A 13,092-nucleotide genomic window follows, 5' to 3' on the forward strand; every position below is an offset into this window, starting at 1 on the left:
CTTTCCAAAGATTCAACGATATCAATATATTCACAACAAATAACCCACGTCTTAACACAACGCATATGGAATCTCAATAACAACAAAAAGAACGAAAATGTAACTCAACAAGGAACAACACCCCCTTTAAACATCACTTCAATTAAAATAGGTTAATAATTCTCGATAACCTCAGTTCCAATTAATTATTTAAGGATAATCTCAATAGTGAAATTATATCCATGGAATGGAAAACTTCGGATTCTAGTGTATGAATTAAGCTAACACTGAAAGGGATGACACGAGCTAGCACTACGTCTAAAGGCATAAGAATAAACTGGCAACAAGGGATATCAAGTAACAATAATCTCAATAAAAAGAAACTCAACAATAAAACAGATCACGTAATGGTAAAAGTGGTAACAACTCCAAATAAAGCATATAAGAGTAAACTAGACAAGTAAAGAATGTGACATGTAACGACAATCCCAAATAACTCATGTAATAGAAGACATGACGGATAGAAGATATAACATGTGCTAACAAATTTCAAATAAGTACATGAAAGAAGCTTAAGAGTCTAGACTGGTCAATTTCCATATATAAGCCTGAGTACGTACTCATCACCTCGCGTACACGGCTTTCACATGACACAAATAGCATAAAAGACTTAAATACTAAGGGGTAGTTCCCCCACATAAAGTAGGAAAGATACTTACCTCAAAGAAGCTAGATTGATACTCTAAAATGACATTCTCGAGTGAAACAATCTCCGAACGGCTCAAATCTAGCCAAAATAACTTAATATCATAAATGAAAACCATAGGAAACAATTCTGGATAATAAAGCTTCGATCTTTAATGAAAACTAAAAGTCAACCCCGGGCTCATACCTTGGAACCCGACAAAATTTACAAAATCCAAACACCCATCCCGATACGAGTCCAATCATACCAAAATTATCAAATTCCGACATCAAATTATCCTTTAAATCATCATTTTACATTTTTTGAAAGTTTATACAAAAATTCTCATTTTCTCTCATTCAAATCACTTACTTAATGTTAAAAACAAAGATGAAATTACGAAATATAATCAAATCCGTATAAAGAACACTAATGTGTGAAAATATGCTAAACAAATCGCCCAAATCTGAGGTCTACAACTCAAGATATGATAGAAATGGGCAAACCATTGTAATAGAGTTCTTTATATTTCTTCCCAGGTAATATGCATTGCAATCGCGAAAATTCGTATACGATCGCGAAGAAGAAAATCATCAGCTGCAAAGGATGTGCTACACAAATGCGAAAAGGGAGATGCGAATGCGATAAACCAAATCCCTAAAGCTACGCGGGCATGATAACACTCCGCGAACGCGAAGGCTACATTTATAGCCTCCCCAGCCTTCTCACTCACAACGCAATCGCGACCAGAATATGCGAACGCGATGAGGTAGCTTCCCAAAGGAACACGATCGCGACCTCTTCACTGCGAATGTGAAGAAGAAAATTTTCCAACCTCGTGATCGTGTATAAGGGAACACTAGATATCGGATCAGCAATCAAAAATATGAGGAAAAGGCCCGTAGCCCATCCGAAACACACCTGGGCCTCCGGAACCCCGTCCGATAATGCCAATAAGTTTCATAACACAATTCAGACATGCTCGAGCCTCAAATAACATCAAACAACATCAAAAGCATGAATCGCACCTCAATCAAACTTAATGAACTTATGAACTTTCAACTTTAACAACTTTACGTCGAATCATATCAAATCAACCCGGAATGACGTCAAATTTTGTATGCAAGTTCTAAATGACACAATGAAGCTATACCAACTCTCAAAATCAAAATTCAAACCCGATATCAATAAAGTCAGCTCCAGGTCAAACCTCTCAACCTTCCAATTTTCACCAAAATACATCAAATTAACCTACGAACCTCCAAATCCAAATCCGAGCGAACACCTAAGTCCAAAATCACCATACAAGCAATTGGAATCATCAAAACAATATTCTGGAGTCGTCTATACAAAAGTCAAACTCCAGTCAACTCTCATTGGTTAAACTTCAAAAACAAGATCACCCTTCTAAATTATCCGAAAACTGAACTCAACCATACATGCAACCATACGGAGCTACTCGAGACCTTAAGCCACCAAACGGAAAGCTAATTCTCAAAATGATCGATCGGATCGTTACAGTTACATACTAGCCTAGACAAAGATATAGGAGGTGTTATTCCTTTTTTTCATTTATTATTTATTTTTTCACTCTTATTAATTTGGTATTTTCGGCTAGTACCTTTTTTTGTTTATACACAAGTGCACCTTTTTGGCTTTTCTATGGTTCCACTCAAAAGCTACGTAGTCTCTTTCTTTACTGTTCTAGCTACTTAAGTGCTTTCAGAGGTAAAGGTTCAACAAGATTTGATTAAGAGAAAATGGGATTCAGCTTATAATGTGGTTGCCAAAGAAAATGTCTACAGGCTCAAAAGGGTTGACTACGAATAATATTAGCACTAGTAGGCAAATATGCTAAATGGTCAATCAAAGAAAGCCTATATCACTTCCCAAACTTGTAAGACTTAATCATTTTGCTTCAACTCACACATGGGGCAAGTTCTAAACTAGCAAGGACGACACATAGTACACCAAGATCCCACCTCACACAATGCACATGACCCACTCAGAAAGACTTGGACTTGACTCTCTAATTAAAGTAACTAGTACAGTCATCATAAAATTTCAGGACACGGAATTAATCACACGAGTCAAAAAAATGAGCCTCGATGTCAAAAGAAAGTCACACATATTGTCAAGGCATGTAATTATAGAGATCATGAAGAAAGTACTTAGTTCAAATGCTCCGCACCTAAGCATCGATATAAAACATGTCAAAAGCACAAATTACTCATGCTTCTTCCAATTCCATTGTCAGTTTAACCAAAAAACAAAATAAAAGAGAGAAATAATCGTTTTCTATTTTTCTTTAGACTTTTAGTCCCTTACGAAAAATGTCTAGGTAGTCCATCGTCGGGAAAAGTCCACAAATTTTTTACAAAGTTTTAAAATCTACCTAAAAATACTCGATTCAAGAAAATGGCATTCTCGGTAAAGAACCGTAGTTTTAATAAAAAAATCCGGGATTAAGCCACTACTAAAAAATTACTGTAATTATACAATTACAATGGCCATAAGTGTGATCATGCAATTCAAAATGTATCACTAAAAATTAAGCACATGCCACAAGAATTAAAGTCTGACACCCCCACCCCACAGTGAAGAGTGTGCACTATCCTTAGTTGTACAATATCACAAAAATACAAATAAGCAAGATCAAAAGTAGAGTGGATGTCAGAAACTCCCTCAAAATTACTCGGGTCGTGGTGAGGACCAATAGAACCTCGATCACAGCGGCTAGTCCTAGATCCTCTGCAATAGTGCCTTTAATAAAACACTTAAATCAACTGTCTGGAGCCAGAGGCGTATCCAGGATTTCAAGAGAATGGGTGCACCATTAAATTTTTATAGACATTGGTATGATATAGGAACAACAAGTATAATTTTACAATGACAATAAGTTCATGAGAAAACTATAATTAATATTATAGTCACACAAAAAAAACATCATTCACTTTACAATTGTTCTCGACGAGTTTTCATACTTTGAAAACGGTTAATAATAGCATCATTACTTACAGTCTCAAATATTCCACGCTTTATATAGCAAACTAAACAATTGTTTAAAAAATCTTCATCCATCCTATTGCGTAGATCATTTTTGATGTACTTCATCGATGAGAATGCTCTTTCCACACTTGCGGTAGCAACAGGTATAATCAAAGTAAACTTCACAAGTAAATATACATGTGTCCAAGTCTGATCAACTTTTGTCTCAACCATAACTCTAGCAAGATCTTTAATTCCTTTCAAGTTAAGAAACTTTCTATCACACTTTTGAGCATAGACAATGAAGCTATCGAGTTGAAAACCAAGTTCCCGAAGCTTGTTTTCATCAAATTCACTTGGATAATACTTGGCCAGTTTCATTATCTTGTTCTTGTCAAAATTTGCAAATGAATCAACCGACTCAAACTAGCCATACCAGGGAGTAAGTCGCTAGTCACTACATCAAAACGGCTATTAAGCTCTTGAAGCTCCAAATCAATAACGGCATAAAATACTTCCACACGAAAGTGATGTAAATAGGAACCTTCGGATCTCTTACGTTTCGACTTTCCAATAACATAGTATTCATCCATGTTGGGAATTGCAATGTCATGTTTACTACAAAATGAGCAAACCTCCTTCATCAAAGAGTCTCATTCCTCTTCTCTCATCTTTTGTAGTCTTTTCTTTGCAAGGTCAAGCATTCCCATAGCACTAACGATATCTTGATCTTTCTTTTGTAGAACTTTGTTCAATATATTAGTCAATAACAAAACCTTAAACATCAAGTTCAACATAAATACAAAAGCAAATTCTTGAATCATGCTCAAAAGATTTTGTGCGGCAAATCTATCAAGATGATATAGACACTCATGTTTCATATCTTTAAGCACATTAACAATTGAAGAAAATAAAACTATGAAATTTTCCAAGGTCTTATAATGAGACCCCCAACGAGTATCACCCGGTCGTTGGAGGCCTCGTTCTTGATTCAAACCTTGTCCTGTAAGAACTTCTCCAACTTTAATCAACTCTTCCAATTTATCCAATTGATGTTGCTGAAGTGAATCCCTGCACTTAAAAGAAGCTCCAATAATATTCAAAACATTAGTGACAACATAAAATAAATTATCCACATCCGAATGCTTTTTAGAAAGAGCTACAAGTGCTAGTTGCAATTGATGAGCAAAACAATGAATAGAATATGCAGACGAAGTATCTTTCAAAATCAAAGATTTGAGGCTATTTTTTTCCCCTTGCATATTACTAGCACCATCATAACCCTGTCCACGTATCTTGGATGGACTTAATGAATGTTTCAAAAGCAAAGAATAAATCTCTTTTTGTAATGGTTGGGAAGATGTGTCACTCACATGGACAATACCCAAGAATCGCTCTATAATCATTCCACTTTTGTTGACATATCTCAAAATTAGAGCCATTTGCTCCTTATGTGAGATGTCTTTTGATTCATCAACTAATATTCCAAAAACATCATCACCCAAGTCTTCGATAATAACTTTAGTTGTTTCTTTAGCACAAGCTTCCACAATCTCTTTTTGAATTGTCGGACAAATCATCATATCATTTTGTGGAGCATGGCGTAATATTACTTTTTTCACATCTGAATGCATATCGCCATGCCATTCCAAAAGTTCAAGAAAAGGGCCTTTATATTCAGAATCTTCACTTTCATCATGTCCACGAAATGGAAATCCCGATCTTAAGAGAAACCTTGCCACATCTATTGAGGCTTTTAAGCGCATACGATAATCACTTTTTACTTTTTCGCTTTGCTTGTCAAAAGAAGAAAGAATCGATTGATGTTGATTTTTCAAATCTTGCATCCTATTAAAACACTTATGATGGATATTGTTCACATCACCAACATGTGCTTTAAGTCTTTCCACGGCTTTGTTCCAACCTCTAAAACCGTCTTTTGTAAATGCATCTCCCCCATTACCACGACTTTCAAGTTCATTCTTGAATAAATAGCAACATAAACAAAATGCAGCATCCACTTTAATGCTATACTCCAACTATTGAGAATATGGTCCTTTGAACCAAGTGGGACAAAATTGACGCATTTTGTTCCCAAACTTAGTTTTAGGAAAGACATGGCCTATCGGTTTACGAGGCCCCATTTGAATATAATATCTCCTCACTTCATCTCGAATATTAGGACCATAACTCGAAATAGGTAATCTTTCTTTGGGATCCACTTCAAGAGATTCCAAATTAAGCTCTAAATGTGGGGAAGGATGTGTTTCCTTTTGAATTTCTGGATTTATTTGTGAACTCGCAGATGGCCGACTAAAACTAGAACTTGGTTGGCCAACATTTAGCTTGATGAGAAATTTATCCATTTCAATGTCAAGATTACCTTTCCTACAAAATAAAATTTTCACAATTCTACTCAAACTGAATCCAAAACAATTATAAAAGTACAAATCAATCACAATCACAAAAATCACAAGTTCACAATTAGAAGAATTACAAGTTACAAGTAGTGGGCAACTATTTGGGAATAAGAAAGTTAATGTCATTTTTTAAGAAGTGCAGCAACAAGCCATAAATAGTTTCAGTACTTTTAAAACAAAAAATTCAAGCAAATATGGATAGGGTAATATTAACAAGAATGACATTACTCTGAGAAGATAAAGAAGTGAAGAGGCAAAGAGAAATACCAATTTTGAAGAGCTGAAGACGAGATTTAAAGCTTGTCGATGCCGATTATAACACTTCTTCCCGTTCTTGTCTGTCAAAATAAATTTTAAACATTCAAATAATCAACAATATTTCAACCCAACTTCAGTACTTCACAAATCAAAGAAAAAAGATAAAGAAACAAAAGAAGCAGTAAGATTGATAAAGAAATTGGAAAAATATGTGACCTTAGTTTGCAAAAAAAATTGGTATTTTGTTGTTGTAAAACACTTGGGGCTAGAGAGTGTTTTCTAGAGAGGTGCTTTTGATTTAGGGATTTTGAAAAGTGACTAAAGAAGGAGTTGTGCACTACTATTAGGTAATATTAAGATGAAAAGAAAAAAAGAATCGTCTCTTCTAAAGGAGCAGAAAACTTTACATGGTGGGCCAGGAGCATGGGATGTACCCAATTTATTAATTATTAAAAAGTGAAATAATGGATAATTTTAAAAGAGGAAACGTGGGGAATCGAACTACTGACCTGGTAAATGGAAGGTGCACTCCTCTACCAGTACACTACAATGCTCACTTGAGGGTGGGTTCACCCATACAAATTTAAGTATTTTATGTTGAAATTTACTATTGCTATATACAGTTTAGGGAGAGGAGGATGGGTTCACGTGACCCACCCCCTCCCAAGTAAATCCGCACCTGTCTGGAGCCCCTCTACATTAGTCTAATGGGCGGCGTTAGGGTGGACAGTGGTGGCGTGATGGTGGAGGGAGGTGTCTGTGCGTGTTTATATTTGAGTGAGTAAAAGAAAGAGAAAGGGTTCAAGAGAGATGATGTGCATGTGTTTTCAGTTGTATCCAGTCCCAGTCACGTGAAGCCATGGGCACTTCGCTGCCCACTCTATTTTTTTCTCTCTTTTGGTCTCGGTCTCGCGAAGCCATGGCCACTTTGCCGCCCATTCTATTTTCTTTCTCTCTTTTCGTCCCAGTCTGGTGAAGTGAATGTCGTTTCATTTCCCAAGACTTTTCTTGTTTCTTCTTCTCTGGTCCTAGTCTGGCGAAGTGAATCTTGCTTTACAATCCGGGACTTTTCTCTTCAGTTCTTTTTTTTCACCAATTTTTCTTCTATTTGCTCATTTTTCGCATAAGTTTGTTCCTACACATAAGAAACATGTAATGAATATATTTTCACTTCAAAAGTGGTGTGAACTCCCTGATAAGTGAGGATTTTGACTATTTATTAGCGCCTTTTAGCTTTTATTTTAGTTTAAAGCATTTAGTTTTGTTCTCGAAACTGATAAAATGTGCAAAATTGCTTGAATGTTGGAAGTTGGACTCCTAATATGAAATTAGACTCAAAAAGGAGTAATCAAAACACATGGCAACAAAAGGCACAAGAACTTGCAAAGTGTGGACCGCAGAATTCCATCTGCGGCCGCAAACAATAAAGGAAAACCTAACAAGCTTCCTAGCAAAATGTGGTCGGTAAAGGAATTGTGCGGCCGCAATTGAAGAATTGGAAATCAACTTCAGAGGGTGTGCAATTTTCCAAAGTCGAAGTCCCTCAAGAGAAGATATGCCTTGCGGCCGCGGAAAGACAGATGCGGTCCGCAGAAAAACAGATTGTGGCCACAGTGATAACTCTGCGGACAGTAGAAACATTGGCTCATGGCCGTAGTGGGGGAATTGTGCAGCTGCAGAATCCCAGCTCCTGCAAGATGTACACTTCTGCAGACTGCACATGGAATTGTGCGGCTGCAGAACATCCCGAATGACTTTTTTGTCCGAAATTTTCAGCCCTGTATAAATAGACAAGTTTCACAAAATTAGGTCAACTTTTGACACCAGGAACTACAATAGCCGTTTTTCTTTGCTTCTTTTAGTAGTCTTTCATATTTTGGAATATTTTAACATAGATTTTATCATTTTGATTTTACAATATGAGTTTAATTAGCATCTCTTCTTCTATTTCTTCAATTTCAAGCATGAGTAGCAAGATTTTTACTAGAGTTGTAACCCAACCCTAGTATGTAAACCTTATGGGTGTTTAATTTAGTGCTTGTTTATGGTTTGGGGTTTATTATTGTCACGTCTCAAACTACCTCCTAGACGTTACTGGCACCCAGATAACACCATCTGCCAGGCGAACCCTTTTCTCTAACGTTTAACCATTTACACACGAACACAGAGAGAAAAAGTGCAGTCCTAAAGTATTATTAATAATTAAAGAGGTAATGATTATCGCCCAATACCTTAGTCAATTGATAGAAAAACCCACAATCACTCAAATAATAAAACTCTAGCCCAAATCCCACGATAAGACCATGGAGCATCTAACAGAGTATTATGAGTCTTATTGACGGGTATGCAAACCTCAAAAAAAGAAATAACTAACACGAACTAAGAAAGTCCGAAACGAAGCCTCCGCGAACAATGCGGTGGCTCACCTCAACAATAGAATCCACTCGAACAAACTCGTCAGCCACTAACTCTATCTCTCGCAACGGTATCTGCATAGCGATGCAGGTAAGGAGTGAGTTATACGTAAATATAACCCATTAATATCCTCGACCCGCCACTCTAAATACCTCTGGAAAAAATGCTAGAAAATACAAACACACTGCAACATGAATGATATAGTAAATATTATAATTATACAATAACTCAATATCATGGCACACAACCGTATCAAACTCAATATCATGACGCATAGCCGTATCAAACCCAATATCATGTCTCACAGCCGAATCAAACTATAAGACTCAACCTCATGGCGCACAGCCATATCACACTATCAAACTTATAAAATAATATTTTTTTCTTAATAAAATAATATATTTGCGGCTAGTCTAAAACCACCGACTCTGCCAAGCGCACGCTTGTCCCAACACATAGACCAGGCAGAGAAAACACACTTTCAAAATGGGTTTTAGAAAAGCAAGTATCAAAGCTTAAAGTCTCACTTACCTCGCTAACAGAAAGTTCTCCAACCTTGCAACGTCTAGAAAACCAACCAAATGGCCTCAATCTATCCAAAATATTGAATAACACGTCCTAATTAGTTTACGTGAATAATTTTTGTAATCTTAAGACGAGTCAAAATCAAGGTCAACCCCTAGTCCAATTAACAAATTATTGTATACAAACATTGGCCAACAGTAGTACTTCAAAAGTGCCGAAACATTAGTAGCTTCACAAACTATACCATAACTTATACCATATAGTTTATATCACTTTATTATTGCCTTCATCATTACTTGCAATCATTACATCATGATTGACAATTATACTTTATGTACTTAATAATAAATAATCCAATACCGTAGCTCTTAAATAGGTTCAATTCTCTGTATAAGTGTACAAAAATCCTTGTTCATCCAAAATTCTCATCTCATATTTATTCTTTAAAAGCTAACACTCATTAGTTCCCTCATTATTATCCAATCACCATTCAACCATTATATCTTCATAAACCATAGTGAAAGTAGTAATCAATATCCAGAATATTCTTCATGCAAATTGAATTCCATGTACCATTGTAAGAATTAATACCTGGTGCTTTTGTTTTCTTTCACGCCAAATTATAGTCCACTGCCTCTAATCTCTTATTTCGCCGTCCGTCTGGTCTCCTGTATTCTATTTTATCAGGGGTTTTCTTCTTTTTTTCCTTTTCCTTTCTTTGTAGTAGTAAATAAGACCATAATTTTCATTGTTCTGTATATTATGTCTTTCCATGTGGGCCACCATAAAAATACATATATATAGGCCTAGCTCTAACTTTTACCATATATTTTATCCCAATTGCTTTATTATCCAACCATCAGATATAATTATAAATTAGGCCATTAATCATTTCAATACATTTTAAAACTCTTAAGTAAATCAATATATATATATAAATTATTGGTTAGTACATTCTCCCCCACTTAAACAAGCGTTCGTCCTCGAACGAGTTAGAAAGTGTACCTGATATCTCAAACAACTGGGGGTACTTGCTTCGCATGTCTACTTCGAACTCCCACGTAGCTTCCTCTGTTGGATGATTACGCCATAATACTTTCATTGAAGCAACCTTTTTTGACCTCAATTGCCGCACTTGCCTATCAAGAATAGCTAGCGGACCTTCTTCCTAAGTTAAGTTCTCATCAAGCTCCACATTCTCCGGCTAAATCTTATGCTTATCATCATGAACATATCGTCTAAGCATAAACACATGAAATACGGGATGAACCGCAGACAACCTCGGAGGCAAGGCAAGTTTATACGCCACCAATCTGATTCGATCTAAAATCTCATATGGACCAATATACCTCGAACTTAGCTTACCTTTGCGCCCAAATCTCATGACTCCTTTCATAGGGGACACCTTCAAAAAGACTTTTTCTCCTTTCATGAACTCCAAATCACGAACTCTCTTATCTGCGTAGGATTTTTGTCTACTTTGAGCTGTCCGAAGTCGTTCTCGTATCAATGCAACTTTCTCCAAATCTTGTTGAACCAAATCTGGGCCCAATAGTTGTGTTTCACCGGGTTCAAACCATCCAACTGGTGAACGACACTTACGACCATATAGAGCTTCAAACGGAGCCATCTATATACTCGACTGATAACGGTTATTATAAGCAAACTCTGCTAACGGCAACTGATTATCCCAATGACTACCAAAATCAATTACACAAGCTCTAAGCATGTCCTCCAAGATCTGAATAACCCGTTTGGACTGTCTGTCCGTCTGTGGATGGAAAGTTGTGCTCAACTCAACCTGAGAACCCAAAGACTTTTGAAATGACTTCCAAAATTCAGTAGTAAATTGTGCACCCCGATCCGATATTATGGAAATAGGCACACCATGAAGCCGAACTATCTCATAGAGGTATATATCTACTAGTTGTTCTACAGTATGAGTAACTCGAACTGGTGCGAAATGTGCGGACTTTGTGAGTCTGTACACGATCACCCATACTGAATCATGTTTATTAAAAGTACTTGGCAACCCAACTACAAAATCCATAGTAATCCTTTCCCACTCCCACTCAGGGATAATCAAATTCTGCATCACACCTCCTGGTTTTTTATGCTCATATTTTACCTACTAATAATTTAAGCAACTAGTTACATGTTACAGAATATCATACTTCATACCTTTCCACCAGTACAATTCACGCAAGTCTTGATACATTTTAGTAGCACCTGGATGGATAGAGTAACGGGAGTTGTGAGCCTCTTCAAGAATCAACTACTTTACATCACCCACCATGGGGATACACAATCTACCATGCCGCCGTAACACACCTTCATTATCAATAGCAAATGATTTAACACCGTCATTCTGCACTCTATCTCGAAGTCTAACTAGACGGGGATCTTCAAATTGACGAGCCTTAACCTGTCCAACCAAGGATGATTGTGCTACCAAACCTGCAAGTAATCTGCCCCACAATGTATGATCAATACGCACTCCTCGATTGGCCAATGCCTGAATATCCATAACCATAGGTCGTTCTTGAGTAGTAAATCGGGCCAAGCTACCCATAGACTTTCTACTCAAGGCGTCTGCCACCACATTCGCCTTCCCGAGATGATATAAAATAGTAAGATCATAATCTTTAAGTAATTTACCCACCGTCTCTGCCTCAGATTCAGATCTCTTTGCTTGAATATATATTGCAGACTCTTGTGATCAGTATAGATTTCACACGGCTCACCATAAAGATAGTGACACCAAATCTTAAGTGCAAATACGATTGCAGCTACTTCCAAGTCATGAGTTGGATAATTCTTTTCATGGTTCTTCAACTGTCGAGAAGCATAAGCTACTACCTTGCCATTTTGCATTAGCACACAACCCAAACCGACTCGAGACACATCACAATAAATGGTAAAACCCCCTGCACCTGTAGGTAGTGTCAAAATCGGAGTTGTAGTCAATGCGGTCTTCAATTTTTGAAAACTTTCTTCATACTCATTTGACCACTGAAATGCAACACCCTTCTGAGTTAATCGAGTCAATGGAGTGGCTATCTTTGAGAAACCCTCAACAAACCTTCTATAATATCCGGGTAGGCCTAAGAAGCTACGTATCTCTATAGGAGTAGTGGGTCGAGGCCAATCTCGAACTGCCCTTATCTTCTTTGGATCAACTTGAATCCCATCTCGTGACACCACATGTCCCAAAAAGGAAACTGTATCCAACCAAAATTCACACTTTAAGAACTTGGCATAAAGCTTTCGCTCTCTAAGTGTCTGTAGCACAACTCTCAGGTGTTGTTCATGTTCTACCTTACTTCGAGAGTAGACCAAAATGTCATCAATAAATACAATCACGAAATGATCTAAGAATGGCTTGAATACCCTATTCATGAGGTCCATAAATGCTACGGGGCATTAGTAAGCCCGAAGGACAGCACCAAAAATTCAAAATGCCCGTATCTGGTCTGAAACGCTGTCTTGGATATATCCTCGGTCTTAATTCTCAGTTGATGGTAATCCAATCTCAGGTCAATCTTTGAAAAGTGAGTTACACCATGTAGCTGGTCGAATAGATCATCAATACGTGGCAATGGATATTTATTCTTGATCGTCACCTTATTCAGCTGCCTGTAATCAATACACATTCTCATCGTGCCATCTTTCTTTTTAACAAATAACACAGGTGCACCCCAAGGTGACACGCTAGGCCTGATTAATCCCTTATAAAGTAGCTCTTGAAGTTGAACCTTTAATTCTCTCAATTCCGCTGGAGCCATACGGTATGGAGGAATAGAGATAGGTTGAGTTCCTGAC

General features: G+C 37.1%; 2 protein-coding genes across 2 annotated transcripts; both read right to left on the reverse strand.

Moving 5' to 3' along the window:
• Window positions 1-3,619: 3,619 nt before the first annotated feature.
• On the reverse strand, window positions 3,620-4,033 carry LOC104232768 (uncharacterized). Its single transcript, XM_009786035.2, has one exon. It carries the CDS (start codon window positions 4,031-4,033, stop codon window positions 3,620-3,622), a length of 414 nt encoding a protein of 137 aa, XP_009784337.2.
• Window positions 4,034-4,305: 272 nt separating this feature from the next.
• Window positions 4,306-10,900, reverse strand: LOC138868501 (uncharacterized). The gene is made up of 5 exons (XM_070146056.1): window positions 10,636-10,900; window positions 9,457-9,508; window positions 9,277-9,337; window positions 8,757-8,819; window positions 4,306-5,634 (listed from the first exon to the last, which is right to left on the reverse strand). The coding sequence occupies exons 1-5, from the start codon at window positions 10,898-10,900 to the stop codon at window positions 4,306-4,308; spliced, it is 1,770 nt and encodes a 589-aa protein (XP_070002157.1).
• Window positions 10,901-13,092: the final 2,192 nt, after the last annotated feature.

This window comes from Nicotiana sylvestris, chromosome 5 (genome assembly GCF_000393655.2).
Source record: "Nicotiana sylvestris chromosome 5, ASM39365v2, whole genome shotgun sequence".
NCBI classification, from domain to species: Eukaryota; Viridiplantae; Streptophyta; class Magnoliopsida; order Solanales; family Solanaceae; genus Nicotiana; species Nicotiana sylvestris.